The sequence below is a fragment of the Cryptosporidium ryanae genome (assembly GCF_009792415.1).
Source record: "Cryptosporidium ryanae isolate 45019 chromosome Unknown contig_13, whole genome shotgun sequence".
Taxonomy (NCBI): Eukaryota; Apicomplexa; class Conoidasida; order Eucoccidiorida; family Cryptosporidiidae; genus Cryptosporidium; species Cryptosporidium ryanae.
Window position 1 is genome coordinate 344,349 of NW_027125556.1, and position 20,379 is coordinate 364,727.

Sequence of the window (20,379 nt, forward strand, 5' to 3'; positions counted from 1 at the left end):
AAATTAGAGACATAAAAAGCATTCAATCAAGACTAATATCAACCGAGCGGAATTAAATATCTTCTAGCGGAGCTAGCTTGTATTTTTTTTTTTAACAATTTAGTTATGATATACCTAACCCAATAAAAGTCTTCTTGGCGGTTAATAATTCAAGTGGGCAGAACATTTAAGATATGATTCTAGTTTCTAGAAAATCTGCCGGTTCTGTGTGAGAAAAGATACTAACTTATCTTTTTTTTATTAGAATGATTAGATTTTTCTTTTTAAATTTTCTTTTGTTTTTTTATAATTCACATTGCTCTCTTCAAAGAGCCAGTACCACCTCACAAGCATTAAGTTTGCAAGAACTAGAACCTGAAAGTAGTAATAATGTGATTGAAAACCAAGTGCAACGTGAGTTTTGCCAATATACTGATTTCAGGTGGACAAGTTGTATATGTGAAAAAGGAATAATGGTAGGTGGGAGACGATTGGTTGACAAATCAATGGAAGATTGCGTTCCTGCAATTAAGATAATTGAACTTCCATGCGACAAATCCTCTTGCGATCAGAAACTTCTAAGTACTTCAGAAGGTGTGGCATGTCCTTCACTTTTTAACATTGATGGTGTCTGTAATCCAGATAAGGACTTTTTAGCAGATGTAATGGCTAAATCTTTTGATTCTTGTAGAGTTTTTTGCGAAGTAATGGTAGATTGTACTTTCTTTGTTCTAGATGAAAATAATAATAGATGTAAATTATATAAGGGAAACAGAATTTGTGGGAAGGATGCTCCCGGGATAATTACCGGACTTGCAGGATTTGACAGTAATCCATGCACAGATTGTAAGGTGGGAACTTGGGGAAGTTTGTCAGAATGTATTGAAGCGAAGAATGTCGATAAAAATAATCCTGAATGTGGTCAAGCAACGAGAGAAAGGGTTACTAAAGGTGTAACTGGAATTGAGTGTCCTTATAAAATTGAAACTTGGACATGTTCCCTTCCAGGTCGAACATGTAACATGAAAACAGAACTTTCAGATATTTACCTTAAGTCTGAGAAAGATGATGGTGATGATGAAAGTGATTTTGAATCATATAGAATGCTTGAAATATCTCTCATTTTTGCGGGGATAGTGACTGGAATACTTATTTTCGTTCCGACTTCGTTAATATTCCCAAAAATAGGCATTTTTTTCTTTGGGAAAAAGTTACATTGTCTTTTGTCAGGTAGTGAATTGAATTATACATCAAATACTGATGAAGTAAATACCGAGAATATTGAAGATGATTATGATGAGTGGGAAGATGATGGAAATATAGAATATGAAACAGAATTCACTTTAGACAATAGGTAATTTTATAGGAAAATTTGTAAAAAAAAATCAACTACTATCTTTGATTAATATATAGTAATAAATGTATATTGAAAAAATAAACCATTTAATCTGCTATTCTCCTCTTACGTGCTCTTAAATTTTTGAACTTCCCCGTTTCAGTCAATGGAGGCTTGTGGTCCAATTCTGAACTTTCTTCTCTCACTTCTGAAAGAGAATTAGATCCATTTAAAATATATCTCGGAATCCTTTTTCCAAAAATAAGCCTAAGTAATTCGTATTCAATTGTTCTTATTCCTTGAATAAAGTAATTATTGTTCATATTGAAGTGCTCGCAGTTTGATCTAACAAGAAGAATATCACTGACAAGGCCTTCTAATCTTCTATAGTAATTTTTATTGATTCTTTCAATAATTTTCGAAAGGCAAAGTGGTAGAGGGACCTCTTTCCAGTAATTGACAACCCAAATATCATTTGAATACAAGATATTGCTTTCGTTCTTTTTTCTTGAGTAATACGGAATGGGGTTCTTAAAAACATCAATGAAAGAGGAAGGTAAACTTCCTATTTCTTGGGTAGTTATCCAAGTAAATATCTTTTGTAGTTCATCAATATTATCCAGGTGTTTATTATTTTCTGGATAATAAATACTCTCATTTATTTCCCATGGGCTGACCATTAAAGAATTATAATTTTCTGTTTCACCCTTCCAAATGATTTCAATTGATTCCCAGACAAAACCTGTATTTATTTTTTTAATAATAATTTCATGCCAGTTGTTGTCAATAAATATGAATCCTTCTTGGTCAGTTCTAAACCTATTATGTATATTATGCATTCCTCTTTCAAAATCATTTTCAAGCACAAGGTAATCAGGTCCATCATTTGGTGCATATCTTAATTGCCAAAATACGGCTTTCCCGGATAACATGGTGGTGCTTAATGTCAAGATTGCCATAATTTTTGTCTCCATCCTACCAGGAAACGCAAAAGAAATATTTACAAGTTTGCACTTAATATAGTCACATTTGTTATTACTTTTATAGGAGTGTCTTTTATTTGTTCTATGTGATTCTTCAAAAAATAATAAATTCTTGAAAAACAAATCATCTAAGGCAGATGTAATGTGAGGTCTTGGAAAAAAGTACAGAGAATCATTAATTTGTGGTGCATAGGTAGCAATTGTTTCTGATGATGAAAGCCAGTCTCTTTTGCAATTATCTCCTTCGCTGTTATCTGTCATATTCTCCCTATTTGCCTTGTAAGGAACATTTGAATTTTTTATTTGGATACATTTCGGGCAGTAAAATATAAAGAAACTCATAACGTCGCACCAATAAAAATCTGATTCGCGTGGGGAAATGTAACTCGAGTCAATATATTCAGGAAAAGAATGAAAAGCCAATGAAGAACAGTGATAGTGAAATTGTTGGTTACACTTCTTACCTTGACAAAGAACAGTGGCACCATACTTCTTGCAAAAGCTGCAATTTTTAATGGTTCTTGGAAAATTGACGAGATTAGCATCAAAAAATGTGGATGTGAATTCAGTACTTGGAATTCTGGAAAGGGTAGAACCTGGATTATACATTTTTTTAATGATATCAAAAATATTGGTATATATCTTTTCTTTGACTACCTCCCAATAAAGAAATGGTAAAGTGATCAAACATCTGGTGTGAAGGTAGAAGTTGTTATTTTCAAATTTATCACTAGAACTTGCATTATTAGATGGACTTTCATTAGGCTTTTTGGTACTTTTAAAATAGTCAAAAGGACCAATTAAAGGACCAAGATCTATTGAGCCATTAACACCATGTAAAACCGGTCTTGACAATCTATATATATTTTCTATATTAGACTTTAGTGAATATTCATAACCAATAATTGTTGTGCTACCTATATTACAAAGTTGACATACAATACTGTCACATTTTTTCTCTTCACAATCAGGTATCCAAAGAAAATCTAAATATAAAATTTCATAGTATCTATACTCAAATCCACTATTTCCCTCATAATCACTTCCACAATCATAACTATTTCTAGATCTTCTATTTTTAAAAGAGTTCCCATTGCAAGAATTTGTAATAATTTCATTGTACAGTGAATCCTCTGATGTCAAGCCAGAATCATTTTCTGTGTCGTTTTCATCAGAAACTGTTTGATCTGACAATGAGGAATCGTCTTCCGACTCAGAAATCGATGAAAGTTGCGGAGTCCCATAATCAACTACTACTGGAGAAGTTCTATTATTTTCGTTAGTCCATTCAAAATCAAAAGAGTTAGCACTTTGTACATATGAATTTGTTATTACTTTGGCAATTTCTCGAGACCTGCGTTTTCTCTCCTTAACAGGTCTACATAACATATCATTTAATGCTAAATCGGAAGAAAAAATAGGTTCGGTCGCAAACTCGTCACCAGATATAATATCATAATTTTTAATAAAAATATTTAAAAGTTCATCATCAAATGAAAAGTGAAAATATTTGGTTTTCTCAAATGATTCATTATTTGTTACTCTCATTTTTTTGTTATTAACATTATCATTATAATCTTTGTATTTATTATCACCACTATGATCACCACTTTCATTATCATAGCTATCACTTTCAGTAACATCACTGTAAAATTCTTCATCCATTAGATCACCACTATTTATTGATTCATACCGAGTTTGCCCAATATAATTTTTTATATTCATTCTTAGAAGTTTTTTGTATTCCTTTTCTCTATATAAAGCTCTTCTTTTTGTTCTTTCTAAATATGCTCTAGAGGCAGGTGATAATCCATTTTCAAACTCTAATTCGTCAAAATAGGGCATTCTTTCTGGGAAGAGTTCACTTGTAAATTTTAATGTTTCATTTATTGTTAAACCAAGGGAAGATTCCTTTGGTGAAGGTGGTTGTAATAATTCTGAGTACATTTTTTTAGCTTTATTTACGATAATAGATCTAGGTAAGAAATGCAATGGTTTTCTAGTGTTGGGATTAATCAACCAGAAGATTTGATCCCTTCTCATTTCATAGAAATCACCTAAAAATAACTGTTCTGTATACGAAAATCTGTAAGTCTGAGTTAATAAACTGCCAAAACCACTCGGATCATTACAAATATAATAAAACTCAAAGCTACCCAATTTCTGTGATATTACGAACCCCAATCCATTCTTTAGCCACGTTCCATTCAGATATGGATTATCAGGGCATTTATGTTCAAATAAAATATGTTTGGAAATATTTGAGTTGATAATATTAGATCTATTTTTAATGGAAGTGACAAAAACACCACCTCCATAAGTCAAACAAAGAATTATTCCAGGATCTATTGGATGCGCAACCAAACAGGAGATGCGAGATGTATCTGGAAGAACGATATCTAATACTCGCTTTTGACTTTTTCTGGAAAAATAAGAAATACATGTTTCGATACAAATAGCAAAATTTGAATTTCTTTGCCTTTTAAATGATGATTTTTGAGTAACTGAATTAGCAACAATAATGAAAGAGTCATCACAAGACCACTGAACAAAGTCAATAAGTTCAACAAAGTTTGAGTTCAAGATTGAGTCTAAGCTGGAAGGTTCATGATTGCAAGGATCCTTCCTAAATATAAACCTTGAATTACTGACTGAACTTCTTTCCAAGTGTGATTGTTCATCTATTGAGTCTTTGTTCAAACAAAACGAGTCTTCATTATTGATCTCACTAATATTTTCATTAATATTAACTATAGACCTTCTTTTAGAATATGAATCAGATACAATTTTTTCTGTAATGTATGTAGTTAACGAATAATAATAACAAGAAATCTCTCTCTGAGTAACCCAAAGATGAATTTTTCCACCATCAGAGGCAATAACAAGATCTTGAGAGTTGTTAGCAAAAGATACATCTGGATTATCATAATATTTATGAGGAATATCCAACAATTGTATTTTTTTGTCGCTTTTATCACAATCCAGTGGAATAATAAATACCAATGCATAACCATTGTTGCATGAATCTCTATAAATTTTAAAAAACTCTGTTCCTGAGTTTTTTTTAATTAAGTGAATTTTTATTTCTTCACAAGAGTTCTTAGGATCTAGAGAAGCACCAACTGAAAATAATATGTAGTCTTCTTCAGAATAAGGTGAGGAGTATCCAGGATTATAAATGGGATTTAGGCAAATATCAAATGCTTTCGGTGATAATGGGAAAATATCAATTTTATATAGTGGTGGAGATTGGTAGAAAAGTGAATTATCGTTTATGGAATAATAAGATGAATAAAGCAAGCTTTCGTATTTTTCAAATATTTTATAGAACTTATCAAATAAATCCTCACGCCATTTTTTTAATCTGTTTTTGGACAAAAAGTGGCTTACACCATTCATAAAAAGGTCCTCTACTCTGTAAATCGATATTATTGCACTATCACCTCCAGAAATTAGAAGTTCTGATTCTTGAAAGATCTTTCCGTCCTCCATCAGATTTTTGTGCCTTGAATATCCAAATTTGACGCAAGTCAATCTATCTTGGTTACTAATTATTGCCAATGGAAGCCATTCATTCCCTATTACCAAACACAAAATCAACTCACCTTTACCACAACACGAAGCGATAAGAGCATTACATGAATTAACATCAAAATCAGTTATATCACCCGCATTCTTTTTGATTGAAGCAATTAGATTTCCTGTATATATGTTCCAAAGCCTTAAAACCCCATCGTCACCTCCTGAAATCAAAACGTTACCTGTGTTATCCTTTTTCATTAAATAAACACCTGCTGGATCTCCTACAAAGCCATATTCGGAGTCTGTAATATGTTGATGCGAGTACACTATTGAACAATTTATAAAATTGTTGCTGAATATATTAAAGAAACGAGTAAAATGAGATGCTGAAAATGGATTAAAGTTAAAAAGTCCGTTATAAAAAGATCTTAAGCTAAAAAAAACATTTGAATTGTAAATTTCATCAATTCTCTCGTACGTTTTGTAGTATTCCTCTAGCCCACAAATAATATTTGATGTTAATTCAACTAACTCATCTTTGTTTCTTATTAAGTTCTCGACACTTATTTCACCTCGATTTCGATATCTGCATTTATCAAAAAATGAAAGGTACGCAGTGATTATATCTATAATATAAACCGGAACAGAATTCAAGAAATCATTAAATGACATCTGCCTTTCTAATCCGTCTAGGCCAATTCTTTTTGTTATTTTTCCGGCCTCAAATAGTTGTTGATAAACCATTTCTGAGAGATCATCTAAACCATATTGTTTAAGGAAATGGCAAATTAAAAATGGAATCATTGTTTTAGAAATTATAAATTAATTAATTATTTTGGAACTCAGGCAGGGACAAAGAAGGCTTAGTTCCAAAAGTAAAGCTTGATTCCCGCTCGTTTGCACTGTCATCACATATATTAATACATAACAAAAAATTCAAAAAAAAACAAAAGAAGGAATAAAATTAAGAATCTCATAAAGCTTTAATTATATTTTGTCTAAATTTATAACTGAAAAATCTGTCAAAGTAATATCTAAACCCGCACCCCATTCCTTTCGTGTGGGTACGTAAAACATACATAAAACAAAACTCTTTAAGAAAGGCAATTAATAACGCATGAGTATCAGGTTATTTAAGATAAATAAAGAATTGTTCAAGAGATTTAATTTCAAGTCAATTTACAAAAAGACAATCTAAAAGGACTACCTATTTGAGTCACTATTAGCTAGAAATGATGATCAAAGCGCTACGAAACCTTGTAAATTGAATATATTTAGAATCTCTTTGAAAACAGCAGCATTATCTATCATTATTTCATTATCGATAATAATGGAATAAACGAGTGTCACATACAAACAATTTCTGAAGTTTGATATTTCCTTTCAGAAGTGTATCGTTTAATAACTGACATTCATACTTCCTTGGGACACTGATTGATAAATGAAGTTAATTTCACTTGGGTCAACGTCAAATTGACCAAGGGATGAGGAATTTGCTTCAATTAATATTTTTCCACTAGAACTTGGTGTGATAGATACTTCTATTGTACTTCCAATAGCAATATTTGATGGGATATTACCTTGTCCAATGAATGAACCTTTAGATGTAACATACCATTTGTCTTTTGTAAATGCAACTTCAAGAACCGGTATTTTATAGATATTACTGTATGCTGAGAAAAAGTATGCAAAGTAGTCATTTGGAACTGATTCTGAAGTAGGTGAAGAAATTTTGATTTTCTTTTGAACTCCTCCTTTGAAGGAAACGAGGGTAGATGAGGAGCACGACTCTCTTGAATAGAAAGAGCAGAAGTTACTTTCATTTGTTGAATATTCCATATATTGGAAGGATGGGCCTTTTCCCTCAGATGTAAGTGATAACATAAATGGAGCAGCAACCAACAATGGAATTTCTAGCAACTTCTCTCCTGCAATGAAAACTCCAATAGATCTACTTAAAGCAACCAAATCAAATGAAACAACTGAGCCAGTCACGTATCTTCCATTTTTGTATAATCCATATGCTCTAACTGAGGATACTGAACTTTCAATCGAACAGGAACTAACGCCAAAACGAATAGTAGCAATATTTTGAAATGCTGAGTTTGTGAGCTCAAATGTAGCTTGTGGTAAAAGTTCTACTGAAACACGGATTGCATTACCTGGTTTCAAACCACCTTCAATAAAGGCAAATTTTTTAGAGTCACAGCTTGACTTTGGCTTTAACACGCATACATTACTCCCACTCACTAAGGAGATAATAAAGGTCAAGAAGACAATTAACACAGAGCTCCTTGCACCGAACATCGTTGCTTGAATTTAATATTACAATTAGTTAAGAGCTCAAATCTGAACTTTAAGGTGCAGTATATTTCTTGAAGTGATTTAATTTTTAACTTCAAATCTTCTAAACTGCATGCATAAGTACACGTTTTGTCTTAAGGATGCACCCCTGTTGGCGCTGGATTGTATTTTAGCGTAATTTTATGCTTGAAAAAAAAAATACTTTCGGCAAAATTTACACGAATTGACCTTTTTTTTCCATAAAATGCACTTTTTGTTATTCATTCTATATTTAGACATTTTTTACTTCCAAACATAATCTTTTCCATTTTTTTCAGTCCGTATGTGTCTAATTTTTTATTTGCTTTTTTTATTGTGTACTTCTTAGGGATTCAGAGACTCAAGAAAGTAACCAATGGCGCCTTTAAGCCATTATTCTTTCGCGTCAGGTGTCAGTAAGACAAGGAAAGATGCAGGAAAAGCCGAAATGCAATAGATGGTTGCTCTTATTACTTTATTTTGTAATCTCGTTTGGCGCATGTGGATTGGTAGGTTCTTTTACAGCAATTCTGCCTCTTCTGAGAAAAGCTTGTATATTCGCGAATTTTTGTAGGTGCGATCCTACAACAATAGCGTATAGGGGTGATGATTGCCTTAACCCGGAACTGAGAAACGCCATCTTATTTGAACCCTTGTCAAAGAATGATGATTGCAATACACTAGGGTGTAGTGAACAAAATACACTTCACACTGAGGCTTGGAAGATGGGGTTAAGTGTTCCACTCATAGCCAGTCCAATAGCAGGCACCATTTCTGACATCATCGGTCCTAGGGCATTGGGAACAATCGGAGCTTTATTTATTTGTTCAGGTTTATCTATTTGGCTCCTGCTCACAAGTGATCTTAAAATTCTTTCAATTGGAAAGTATCTTCTTGGTTCAAGTTGGCTGCTCTTAGGTGTAGGGAGAGTTTGTATATCGTATAGCATTGTCTCAGTCTCTTCATTGTTTAAGATGCAATCACTTGTTATTTCAATATTGGGTGGACTTATAGATGCAGCTATTGTACTTCCAATGTTATTTGGGTACTTTCATATGAACCTTAATGAGAAGGCAACTATTGGGACTTCTAATTCCGTAGAAGATAAATCAGATAGAGAGAGATTATTCATATACTTATATCTAGTTCTTTCTGTTTTCTCTTTGTTGACTTTATTTTTCACACTTCCATCGGTAACTTTTGACAAGTTGGTAAAATCGGAGAAGAAATTGAATTCGACAAAACAATTTATTTCATGTGAAGATGAAATAATGGAGGGTGGATTTGTAAAACATGATTTCGATAAAGCCGAAAAAAGTAGTTCTCGCGAAAATTTACATTTATCTTGCCCTAAGAAGAAACAAAATAGAACGCGTTCTGAAATTGCGAATATCAAGGTTAGAATTTCCAATTCACAAGATGCGCAAGAACAAGAATCAACCGCCATATGCAATTTAAAAGCTTCTTCTGCAATTATGGGTGGTTACAGTGTTGTTTGTTCCCTTGCAAAATGCAAATATTTACTGAGGTATGATAAAAGTAGAAGTCATTCATCTCCATTAGGTGCATCTAATTGCAATAGTGAACAATTAAATAATTTACCCAATGAGGCAACCAGAAATTCCCTGAGAAGCCAGCTTCTAACTTATGAATACTTTACATTCATGGCATTGTTTGTTTTCAACTTTTGGAGATGCTCTGTCTTAGTTTCAAAGAGTGAATATATTGTTTCATCTTCAATTATAAATTCACTTCCAGATATTGAACTTGATAAGAAATTCCCACAAACAATGAATATTTATAACATTGTTATGAGTTTTGGAAGTGTTTTCAGTGTTGTTTGGGGTGTAATTGCAACCAAATATGGTGTTAACTTTATGATTCTTTTAATTACAATATTAGCATGTTTAATACATAGCTTACTTATACTGAACCCGATACTTCCATTTTGGTTTATATACATATTTTTTGGTGCATTTTCTGCCCTTAGATCATTTATTTTTGGCTCTCTTAACTGTTTTATTGGTGATACATTCGGATTTTCTAACTTTGCAAGACTCGCCGGCATTCAAGCATTTACATGTTTTGTTTTCTTTCAGGCAATGAATCGCATAACTTCAAGATATTTTGACTCCATCAATTTGACAATAATTAATGTATACCTGCTTATTCCAAGTATGTTACTTATACTAGTTCCAATAATTTTATTTTTTTTAAAAAAAAAAAGAAAGGTAGTAAATTGGTGATATTAAAGTATTTGAGTTAAAAACTAATATATCAGGTTAAATTCTGGGACATTTATTCGAGAATAATTGTGTTTCATTCATCAATAAGTGGTGATAAAGACCTTTCCTTATAAATTCTTTCAATATAATCGCCTTAGCTTTCTTTTTAAATATGGAATGCTCTAGTATTTATAATAATTTTAAGTTCTCACGCATACTTTTGTTCAATATTTATTATTTTAATATCAATTTTCCATTTCTCTCAGGATAATTATTTATATAATAATTTGTTCAACTTAGAATATTGGAGATGAACTTATTTTAAAGAAAAAACAAATTATAATTTCATATTTTAACATATAAATAATAAATTTAGCAATATACTTAAATTATAAATAAAAAACCTAGAAATAATAATAATTTCTTCTCTAATTTTATTTTAGACGTATTTAAATTATCCGAATAAATGTGAACTCCTCATCTAGTAGAGAATAGGAGTTTCGTCGAGTAAATTTATAGCGATGAATAGTGAATTTATAACAATCTGACCGAAATAAATACTCCAATTAACATTTGCAAGAATCTCTTTTATCTTAACATCACTTCTACAAAGTCCATTGTGAGAGTTTGTTTGACACCTCCGTATTGTAGAAATTAAATTTAGTGGAGAAAGCAGCGAACTTGAAAAGTTGCTTATTCCAACTTTGAGGTGTCTTTTACTGCTTGATCTTACAGACTGTGTTGATACCTTATCTTGTAGGGTCCTATTTTTAATAAACCTTGACGATAAATAATTGTATAGTAAAGCTCTTATTACATCATCAGCTATTCTGTTACAAATATGAGCTGTAATTCCATTCCAAAGTGAATACAATCCCCGTTCAGATTTTGCTGAAATTTTAAGTAGTGAGTAAATTCCAACTACAGAATCATTTATTTGAGGAAGATCATCTTCTAAATCCAAATTATAACCCTTAGAATCAAACACTGATTGTTGAACAGCTATTGTGAGGATCGGGTAAGTTATAATTTCTGAAATATATTTATTACAGTATTTAATGTAAACTGACTTTGATAATTCCAAGTTTTTTTTCAAATACTTTTTCTCTGTTTTTAATAGTATGTTTGGTAACGCTTTATTTAAATGTGAATGAATCATCATAGGAATATATCCTCTATATAATCCGAAGTACCCTTCTTCATAATACACACACTTTAATGAATTAAACAAAGCTCCAATATTTCCAAAATTAAATAAACTTTTACTTATTTGTTTGATGGGGATGCTATCCAAGTCCTCCAAGTTTCCTTTGAGTCCTTTAATAGTGTATGGCAAGCACATTGATTTTAATTGAATTGTATAAATTGGGTATACCAATATTAAATGTGGACTATTTACAATTCCATGTAATCTCAATAGTTGCCACTGTTCGTATAATTTTTCTTTGGTATAATTCATTTTTTTATTTAACAATTTTATCAAATAATCTAATACAAAATAAAATTATTGTTTAATTCAAACTAAAAATAAGAAGAATGTATTATTGGTCTTATTATTATTATTATTATTATTATTATTATTTTGGGGAAAAGATGGGACTCTTATAAATTAAAGAACAAATGCACTCCCTCTACAAAGCGCGTAAAATACGAATGCAAGCCACTCGAGATTATAAATGGACTTGATTAGATTATATTGCAGAAAAAAGTTACTAAATTTCCTAGAGCATGTGGCAAAAAACAATGATGAAATAAATTTGCCTCCGCAGATATTCATAGAGACACCAATCTCCTCGCTTTTGAGTTTAGTTACCGACATTGTTGATTACAATAATTACGGTTTCCAGAAACTGCAACCATTAATAACATCAGAAGATCTAGATGAAAGAATAGAATCTATTATAAGCGATCTTGATTTAGACAGAATCTTGAATAATAAGAATAAAATACCAGAATTTATCATTATTTGTGTATATATCTGTCATCCCACATTTAAATCTGCATGTACTATTGTAAACCATGTAGAATGCTTTTTAAATTCAGTTAATAATCAGTCATTTAAAGCAAAGATAAAATTTAAACATTGTATTGGTTTTGTTCCATTTTATACAAGAGGAATTTTAAGACTTTTAAACCAAAAATTATCTTCATTAGAAATATTTCCAGAATGCTATTCCATTAATTTTTTTTGGGTTCCATTGGATGAAACTGCTCTTTCGATGGAAATTAAAAATACATTTATTGACTTCCATGTGTACAAAGAAGAGTCTTCACTACAATTAGTGGCAAAATCTTTATATTGGCTTTTAAGGTCGTCTAATTCGACTTGTGTACCAATATTTGCAGTTGGCTCTGCAGCAGCAACTGTACTAGAACATTTAGTGATATCAATTAAAGAAAACAAAAGTATAAATGATGATCTTAAACCCTTTGATTGGAATAGTTTAAATGAAGTAAACTTGGAACGGAGTAATATTGAGTTAAAAAATGGAAAAATATCATTTAATGATTCATCTGAATTTACTCAAAGATACATTCAAGAGCCAGATATATGCGAAGTTTTTCAAAGCCTCGAGCATAACGAAGATTTTCCCATCTGCTTTGAAAAAGTTATAATTATTGACAGAAGGTGTGACATGGTTACTCCATTTGTAACCCCATTTTCATATCATGCACTATTAGACTTTTTATTTGGTGCTCAAAAAACTTACGTTGATATTCCTTCTGATAAAATTCCACCAGATATATCGGAAGATACACCTTACTGGAGGTTGCAACTGTTTGGTGACCCTTTATTTTCTACACTAAAAGATTTGAGACTTAAAGATGTGGGGATGTATCTTCACAAAAAAGCTCATGAGTTACAGACACTATATCAAGAAAAAGAGAAACTAAAAGACATATCTGAAATTGGTGATTTTGTAAGGAAATTAAAAGGGAAGCAATATGAACAAGGAACGATCGCAAGGCACGTAAACATTGCAACATTCTTAAATGAATACTTCACGAAGGATCACCAAACTTTAAATAGATTACAATTAGAAGACTCAATTATGTCTGAATCGCCACAGTTTGTATCAAGTGTAGTTAGGGAAATTAGTACAAAATTCACTGAAGTAGTATCATTTAAAAATTCAGAAGAATCATCATTCGATGAATTAATTGATCAAGAAGGAATAGAAATAGAAGAAGTTTATAGAATTTTATGCCTTTCATGCGTTGTTGAAAATGGATTCAAAAACAAAAGGCTTTTTGAGCAGTTGAAAAGGCACATAATTTCCGTATTTGGCTTTCAAGAGATGTACAGATTAAACATTCTAGATAGACTTGGACTTTTAGACATGAACTTAAATATCAAATCCAACTGGAAAACAATAAAGAGGTCTTTGAATCTGTTTACTGATGAGGAGAAGTCTGAAAATGATATCAGTAGCGTTTACAGCGGTTACGCACCAATAAGCACAAGATTAGTTGAATTGTTATATGACGAATCGAACTTATCAGAAGACTCAAGAAATACTGGACTTAAGGAGGCATTGAATAATATTTGGGGTCCTACTGTTGAATTAATACCATCTCAATCTAACCTAAATAAAGGGAGTTCTCTTTTGGTAGTTTTTGTAGGCGGTGCAACTTTGGGGGAAATAACTACACTAAAAAAACTTCAGGGTTTAATAAATAAAGATATTTACATTGCAACTACAGAAGTCATAAACCACAAAATATTTTTCGAGTCCTGTAAAAAACCAGATAATTTTGTTTATAAAACTAAAAAAAACCAAGTCTGAAAATATTAATTATTTGCAATTCAGACCCGTTAAAGAAATAAAGTATTATATTTATACCAATATATATTATGCTCATTTTATATGCTAATATTAGTTTATTCTTTGTAGAATAGGTTCGGATGGATACTGCACTTAACATCGATATTCCTGGGATAGTCTTAAATGATAGTAAGTTTTTTTTTCACTGTAAATATTCTATCATTTATAATATTAATGTTGATTGTTTCAGATAATAATAGAAATGATATATTAAAAAAAGTTAGGTCTCTATGCGGATGGTATCAAGATTCTTTTCCAGGTTCACAACCAGTTTCATTAAACAAACAAAAATTGGAATCTTGTATAGGTAGGAATCTCTATGTTGCCTGTGAAAAAACTGATGGCATTAGATTACTTCTTTATGCAGCAAGCAGGCACGTGTTTCTAATAGATAGAAATCAACAGATAAATATGTTAGAGATGACATTACCGAGTTCATATTGGGACACTGTTTTTGATGTAAAATTAAAAAGATTTTATGGTGAAAAGGGTGAACTAAATAAAGAAAAAAATGATGAAATAGACAAATTACTTAATCTTGATCCGAGAAATCAAGATCACGCACAGTTTTTTCAACAAAACACATTATTAGATGGAGAACTTGTGAAAGATTTAGTAGAAATAAAAGGTGAAAAGAAATATGTTATCAGATACTTGATGTATGATTGTGTTTCAATTGAAAGGGATGACACAATTAAAACTCTTCCGTTGTTAGAAAGATTAAAATACGGATATAACAAAGTAATTTTACCCAAGATAAAATATGACAAAAATAGAAGTGCTTTTTCATACGACAATGTTTCGCCTTTTGAAATATTTCTAAAGGATTTTTACGAAGTTGACGAGGTTCCTGCAATACTAAATTTTTCAAAAAGGCTTCCTCACCCAAGTGATGGAATTATTTTTACTCCCGTAACTCTACCCTATATTCCGGGAACATGTACAAAATTGCTTAAATGGAAACCTCCTCACTTGAACACAGCTGACTTTGCTGCAGCATTTCATTCTGAGAAAGAATCTTGTGAATCCCAAATATACTTGGAATTATTGGTATCAATACGTGGTGTTAGGGCAAGTGTTGATTGTTTTTGTGTTCCTACTGGTGAGATGTTCAAGAAACTCGTTGAACAATACAAGTTAAATCGAATTTCTGGTCAGATTGTTGAATGTTATTATGATGAAAACGCTATTTATTTTAAACCAACGAAGTCTCATAATGGAACCATATTATGGGACCAGCCGCCTATAAAGATGCATGGAGGTTGGATTGTAGAGAGAGTAAGAACAGACAAAAACTCTCCAAATGATATAAGAACAGTAAATAAAGTGTTTGAGTCTATAAGAGATGGAATAGACAGCGATTTATTGATAAAAACTATAAACTTATACAAAAAGAGTGGGAAAAGATTTGTTTTAAATTATTGCAATGTACCTGATCATGTAAGGGATTCGAGAAAAAAATATGACGGTCAAAAAAAACAAAAATTTAATAAATAAATTTTTTTTGTTATTTAAATATAAGACTAGTAAAATCACCTCCTTGTTCGACCTCTACCTCTGAAACCTCTCTTCATTTTGTTTTCGACTTTTTTTGGTTTGTTCTCAAGCATGACAAACTTATTTACTTCATTATCGCAAACAGGGCAACCAGTAATAGTTTCTGCAGATACCTTGTCTAGTATTTTAAGTGTTCTTGTTCCACAAAAATCACAGTAGTTGTCACCAAGTAAGACTTTTTGAACACTGGAAGACTTTATTAGGAATGATATTTCGCAATTTGAACACTTGAACCTCCAATCTGGAGAAGAAGTAATATCCAAAGTAATAATACCTTGAGAACAGGTTTCATTTGGACAAGCCATCAAATACAAGGATCTAAGTGAGAAATTGCACGTGTTATTAGGGCAAGATTTACAGAGCATATTAACCTTCTTATTCAACATTGGGGGATCATTGTAACATCTGGGACAAAAAACGTTCTTCACGCCATTCTTGTCAGTACAAAGCAATAATTCAAAATCATCCAATGGACATTTAAGTTCTTTATATAGCTTTAGTGAACCTTGAGGTATGTTTAAATAAATATCACAATAAGAACAATATAATTTCTGAGGAAATGAATTTGCAATATAATTAATATAACGCTTGCATTGTCCACATCTGCTGATCCTACTACAAGATGCAGTTACATCTGTGAAGCTTGACTTAAATAGAGATTCAAAAATACTCAAATTTTCAGCAAAGTAAACGAATTTCAGCTTAAAAACTGATAGAGAGTGTTTCAAGACGGCTTTATGATTATATTTACCTCTTGCTATAAGATCTACATATTTCTCAATTTCACTTCTTACAAGAGGGAAAACAAGTTCATGGTCAATATTTAAGATCCCATGAGCAAGGGCCATTCCAAGTTTCGTTGGTTCAAATCTCCTTCCTGATACAAGTTTAACATACTCTCTTTCTTGTATTTTTTGAATATGTGTGGGCATAGAAGCGTCTGTACCTATTCCATTTTTTTCCATTAAAGACAGAAGCTCACTTTCACTCAGAAGTGGGGGAGGAGTTGTCTCCTTTGTAACCAATTCAATACTCTTAACAACAATTTCTTCTCCCATTGTAAAATTTGGTATTTCCCTGGAATTATTACAAAAGTTTTCGGAATATAATATCTTCAAGAATCCACTATCCGTCATTTTCATCCCACTTGTAAAGAAAGTCTCACCTTGTATATCAAATTTAATTGTTTCCTTTAAAATACTCGCATCTCTAGAAACAGTGGCTAAAAAATGTCGACAAATCATATCATAAAGTCTCCATGAATCTCCACTTAAATCATTATTAGTAGCGGACTTAACAGGAGTGATTGGAGGATGATCTCCTGCATCAGAGCCATCTTTTCTTGGAGAAGCATACCCAAATTTTAATAATTCCAGAGAGTACCTTCCCCAAACGGGATGGGAACTAAACATCTAAATACAAAAAAATATATTAGTTATATTTATTTTTATTTGGCTTCCAACAAAATAAAACTTACCGATATTGTAGCTTCTATATCAAATGTCTCTGAGTAGCGAGATGTTTCAGTTCTTGGATATGTAATATATCCCGATAAGTATAATTTCTCAGCTATTGAAAGTGTCTGAAAGGGCCCTATTCCCAGTGTTGTTGAAGAAATTTTTAACATATTAACTGTATTTAGAGGAAGTGGTCTAATTCTTTTTGAATTTGTTCTACTGACTTTTATCACACGACCCGATACACTAATCTTTTTACTTTGTATTATTTGAAGTAAACATCTTGCTACTTGTAAATCAAAGATTTTTGACCTGCACCATTTGAGTGAAAGAGATTGAGAATCCTTAAGAATTGTGGCAGAAATGGTGTAATATTTCTCAGGAACAAAACTATTTATAATGTCCCTTCTCCTTACTGCAAAAAAAAGTGTTGGGGTTTGACAGGGACCATAAGAAATAATTGAATTTTTGTTGAATTCACCAAATTTGTTTCTTAAAAATGTTGTTTGTAATCTAGAAAAAGCAACTCCAACCTTTAAGTCAAGTTCCTGTCTAACATCAACAGAGTCTGACTCATTCTTGTTTGGGTAAACAAGGTATTTCATTGCATTTGAAATGTCCTTAGGAGAAATTGAAGAAAATTTTGCTCTGAAAATCCACTCCTTTTGATCTCTTCCTCTGTTCATATTACCTGAAACAACATTGATCACCTCAAAACAAATGTTTTCCCCCTCCCTGTCGCAATCTAACCATAAAACGAGGTAATTACAACCCCTTGATTCCTTTTCCAAGTGGGAAATCAATTTCGAGGAGGATTCATTTTTAACAATTGGGGCATCAAATAAGGTTATCGGATCTACTTTGTCCCAATTACTGTAATTTTTCGGAAACCCAACCTCAAAAACATGCCCAGCTACTGAAGTTACCCTCATATTGACATTTCTATTCATAAAGGTTCCACTAAATTCATGAACTGGAGTCTTTCCCCGTCTTGTGCTCAATTTGCCTTTAGAAAGTGTCTTAGCTATGGTCTCTGCTATTGATGGCTTCTCAGCGACCATAAGCACTGTATTTGAATTCATCTTTCCAAAGTAAAAGCTCAACTTTTCCCCAAACCTTAAAGTAAATTTTACAGTTAAACTTCAAAGTAAAAAAGAGTAGACGAGACATAAACATGACTTTTCTAGGTCTGTTAAGAAGAAAACACAAATAAAAGTTAAATTATCAACCTTTATGCAGATATAAATGATCCATTTTTGAACTTCCCAAATTAATTATTTTTGGGCAGCCATCTCTGTCTTTTTCACAAATAGTACATTCTCGACAATAATATGCGTTAGTTACTCCCTCGGAACCACAAATAATACATCTTCCCTGAAGATAAAAAATTAGTTAACTTGTTGAACCTAAAAAGTTGAAATAACCTACGTGTGAGGAACCATAGTTGCAGTTGTCACATATCCGAACCACCGTTTCAGGATTGACAAGAGAGTCGCAAATTGGACACTTTCCTTCGCACTTGTCACACAAGCGTCCAACTGCAACTCCTGTCTGTCTTCTGCACATAATTAAACTTGGCTCTATATTTTAAAGTTTGGCATTTGTTAAACTTATTCGTGGATTTTTTTTCAATTTAAACTTACGGTGTCTTGACATTTTTCTACCCGAGCTGTCAAAAAATAGTACAATGGCGGTAGGGTCTTCTGTAAACAAAAGAGGAACGGTGGTTTCTGACTATTTAAAGATAAAAAGGGAAGCAAAAAGTTTTTTGAGTAAATGATAAATCAGATGAATAAAATAGATGCAATATTGGTGTATGTCACCACCTCCTCTCAAGCAGAGGCAGTATTAATAGCTAAAACATTGGTTGAGCAAAAGCTCTGTGCCTGTGTGAATATTATCCCAGAAATAAAAAGTATATATTCCTACAATGGAAGAATAAATGATGATACGGAGACAATGCTTGTGATTAAATCTACTAAAGAACTATTTAATGCTCTTGAAAAAAGTATACTGAAGCTTCATTCGTATGAGGTACCTGAGATAATTGCTACAAGTATTACACATGGTCACAATAAATTCATCAATTGGATTCAAGAAACTGTGAGAAAGGATGAAGAGGATAATGAGTAATTCTAAATCCTCGAATTTAAAAATTCATATTACACGGGTAAATTATAAATTGTAAGGTCGCTAAATGCATAATTGAATGCAGAATTATAATTATCGTCTGGGTTTTCAATTTTGAAACTCATTTTTTCTAGTATTGATGAAAGCAAATTGCAGTATTCACAATTTTTATTAAAATTCTTGTAGGAATCTATTTTAAATGTATTGAGATTATTACCCCATACAATTATTTTTGTGTTGTTCTTTATGTATAAATCCTTTCCTTTACCAAAACTAAAGTAATGAAGAAGCATTCCAAATGTACAACGTTCACAGTGAGGCATAAAGAATAAAAAGTTTGGTTTTCTATCCCTACCATAAATATCATTTTTATACTGACTAATTACCGTATTTAAAGGGGTTGATAAATCGCCTCCTGTAAAAACCTCAATGTGTGTACGATGTGTCATGAATAATTCAAATATCAAATAACTATCAATAAACGTAAATTCAGGGTCACAAAAATATATACTTTCTATACTTATATTCTCATTAAGAGCCAGAGTAGCTGCTAATTGAAATAGTGGCGAACAATTTGATTCTTTTCTTTTCTCCAAACTACCAAGTCCAATTACGAACAATACTATGTTGCTATTGAGGCCAGGATCTTTTGAAATTACATTTTGTTCAATATGTGTATTTAGACCTTCCCATTCTCTAATAATATGTCTCTTCAAACAAATACTCATGTAATTCCAAAATTCACTTCTAACTAGTAACTTTTTTCGCATGAGTATATCTGTTTTTAAGGCGAGTATCAATCTGTTCGTTTCATTAACACCATTATCATCACTTAAATCATATAATCCGTGGGATTTACTTGAATCTCTGTAATTATACATGTTGTTTTTCATTAATTCCAAGACACAAAGATAATTCAACTAATTGAATTATTCCTTCAAATTTTGGAGATTTGGTCATTTCTTGATAATACATACAATAAACGTGTTGCCGCCAAAGCAAAATGGCACTAAAACTCGACTTATTCAAGAGATATATGCA

The 20,379-nt window shown here is 31.7% G+C and overlaps 11 protein-coding genes across 11 annotated transcripts; 5 read left to right on the forward strand and 6 right to left on the reverse strand.

Annotated features, from left to right (window-relative positions):
• Positions 1 to 245: 245 nt before the first annotated feature.
• On the forward strand, positions 246 to 1,337 carry FG386_000311 (CpTSP6 extracellular membrane-associated protein with a signal peptide; the record flags this gene model as incomplete). The annotated part of the gene is made up of 1 exon (XM_067339661.1): positions 246 to 1,337. The coding sequence occupies one exon, from the start codon at positions 246 to 248 to the stop codon at positions 1,335 to 1,337; it is 1,092 nt and encodes a 363-aa protein (XP_067196357.1).
• An 85-nt stretch (positions 1,338 to 1,422) lies between these two features.
• On the reverse strand, positions 1,423 to 6,624 carry FG386_000312 (WD40-repeat protein; the record flags this gene model as incomplete). Its single annotated transcript, XM_067339662.1, has 1 exon — positions 1,423 to 6,624. The coding sequence occupies one exon, from the start codon at positions 6,622 to 6,624 to the stop codon at positions 1,423 to 1,425; it is 5,202 nt and encodes a 1,733-aa protein (XP_067196358.1).
• A 594-nt stretch (positions 6,625 to 7,218) lies between these two features.
• Positions 7,219 to 8,127, reverse strand: FG386_000313 (Gal/GalNAc binding lectin; the record flags this gene model as incomplete). Its single annotated transcript, XM_067339663.1, has 1 exon — positions 7,219 to 8,127. The coding sequence occupies one exon, from the start codon at positions 8,125 to 8,127 to the stop codon at positions 7,219 to 7,221; it is 909 nt and encodes a 302-aa protein (XP_067196359.1).
• Positions 8,128 to 8,573: 446 nt separating this feature from the next.
• FG386_000314 (uncharacterized protein) lies at positions 8,574 to 10,388 on the forward strand (the record flags this gene model as incomplete). The annotated part of the gene is made up of 1 exon (XM_067339664.1): positions 8,574 to 10,388. One exon carries the CDS (start codon positions 8,574 to 8,576, stop codon positions 10,386 to 10,388), a length of 1,815 nt encoding a protein of 604 aa, XP_067196360.1.
• Positions 10,389 to 10,848: 460 nt separating this feature from the next.
• On the reverse strand, positions 10,849 to 11,826 carry FG386_000315 (uncharacterized protein; the record flags this gene model as incomplete). The annotated part of the gene is made up of 1 exon (XM_067339665.1): positions 10,849 to 11,826. One exon carries the CDS (start codon positions 11,824 to 11,826, stop codon positions 10,849 to 10,851), a length of 978 nt encoding a protein of 325 aa, XP_067196361.1.
• Positions 11,827 to 12,043: 217 nt separating this feature from the next.
• On the forward strand, positions 12,044 to 14,155 carry FG386_000317 (Sec1-family protein; the record flags this gene model as incomplete). Its single annotated transcript, XM_067339667.1, has 1 exon — positions 12,044 to 14,155. The coding sequence occupies one exon, from the start codon at positions 12,044 to 12,046 to the stop codon at positions 14,153 to 14,155; it is 2,112 nt and encodes a 703-aa protein (XP_067196363.1).
• Positions 14,156 to 14,368: 213 nt separating this feature from the next.
• Positions 14,369 to 15,691, forward strand: FG386_000318 (mRNA capping enzyme; the record flags this gene model as incomplete). The annotated part of the gene is made up of 1 exon (XM_067339668.1): positions 14,369 to 15,691. One exon carries the CDS (start codon positions 14,369 to 14,371, stop codon positions 15,689 to 15,691), a length of 1,323 nt encoding a protein of 440 aa, XP_067196364.1.
• A 35-nt stretch (positions 15,692 to 15,726) lies between these two features.
• FG386_000319 (DNA topoisomerase III beta-1) lies at positions 15,727 to 18,290 on the reverse strand (the record flags this gene model as incomplete). The annotated part of the gene is made up of 2 exons (XM_067339669.1): positions 15,727 to 17,163; positions 17,229 to 18,290. The coding sequence occupies 2 exons, from the start codon at positions 18,288 to 18,290 to the stop codon at positions 15,727 to 15,729; spliced, it is 2,499 nt and encodes an 832-aa protein (XP_067196365.1).
• A 142-nt stretch (positions 18,291 to 18,432) lies between these two features.
• On the reverse strand, positions 18,433 to 18,864 carry FG386_000320 (uncharacterized protein; the record flags this gene model as incomplete). The annotated part of the gene is made up of 3 exons (XM_067339670.1): positions 18,433 to 18,582; positions 18,637 to 18,788; positions 18,852 to 18,864. 3 exons carry the CDS (start codon positions 18,862 to 18,864, stop codon positions 18,433 to 18,435), a joined length of 315 nt encoding a protein of 104 aa, XP_067196366.1.
• A 120-nt stretch (positions 18,865 to 18,984) lies between these two features.
• On the forward strand, positions 18,985 to 19,341 carry FG386_000321 (divalent cation tolerance protein; the record flags this gene model as incomplete). Its single annotated transcript, XM_067339671.1, has 1 exon — positions 18,985 to 19,341. One exon carries the CDS (start codon positions 18,985 to 18,987, stop codon positions 19,339 to 19,341), a length of 357 nt encoding a protein of 118 aa, XP_067196367.1.
• A 29-nt stretch (positions 19,342 to 19,370) lies between these two features.
• On the reverse strand, positions 19,371 to 20,231 carry FG386_000322 (uncharacterized protein; the record flags this gene model as incomplete). The annotated part of the gene is made up of 1 exon (XM_067339672.1): positions 19,371 to 20,231. One exon carries the CDS (start codon positions 20,229 to 20,231, stop codon positions 19,371 to 19,373), a length of 861 nt encoding a protein of 286 aa, XP_067196368.1.
• Between the last annotated feature and the right edge of the window lie 148 nt (positions 20,232 to 20,379).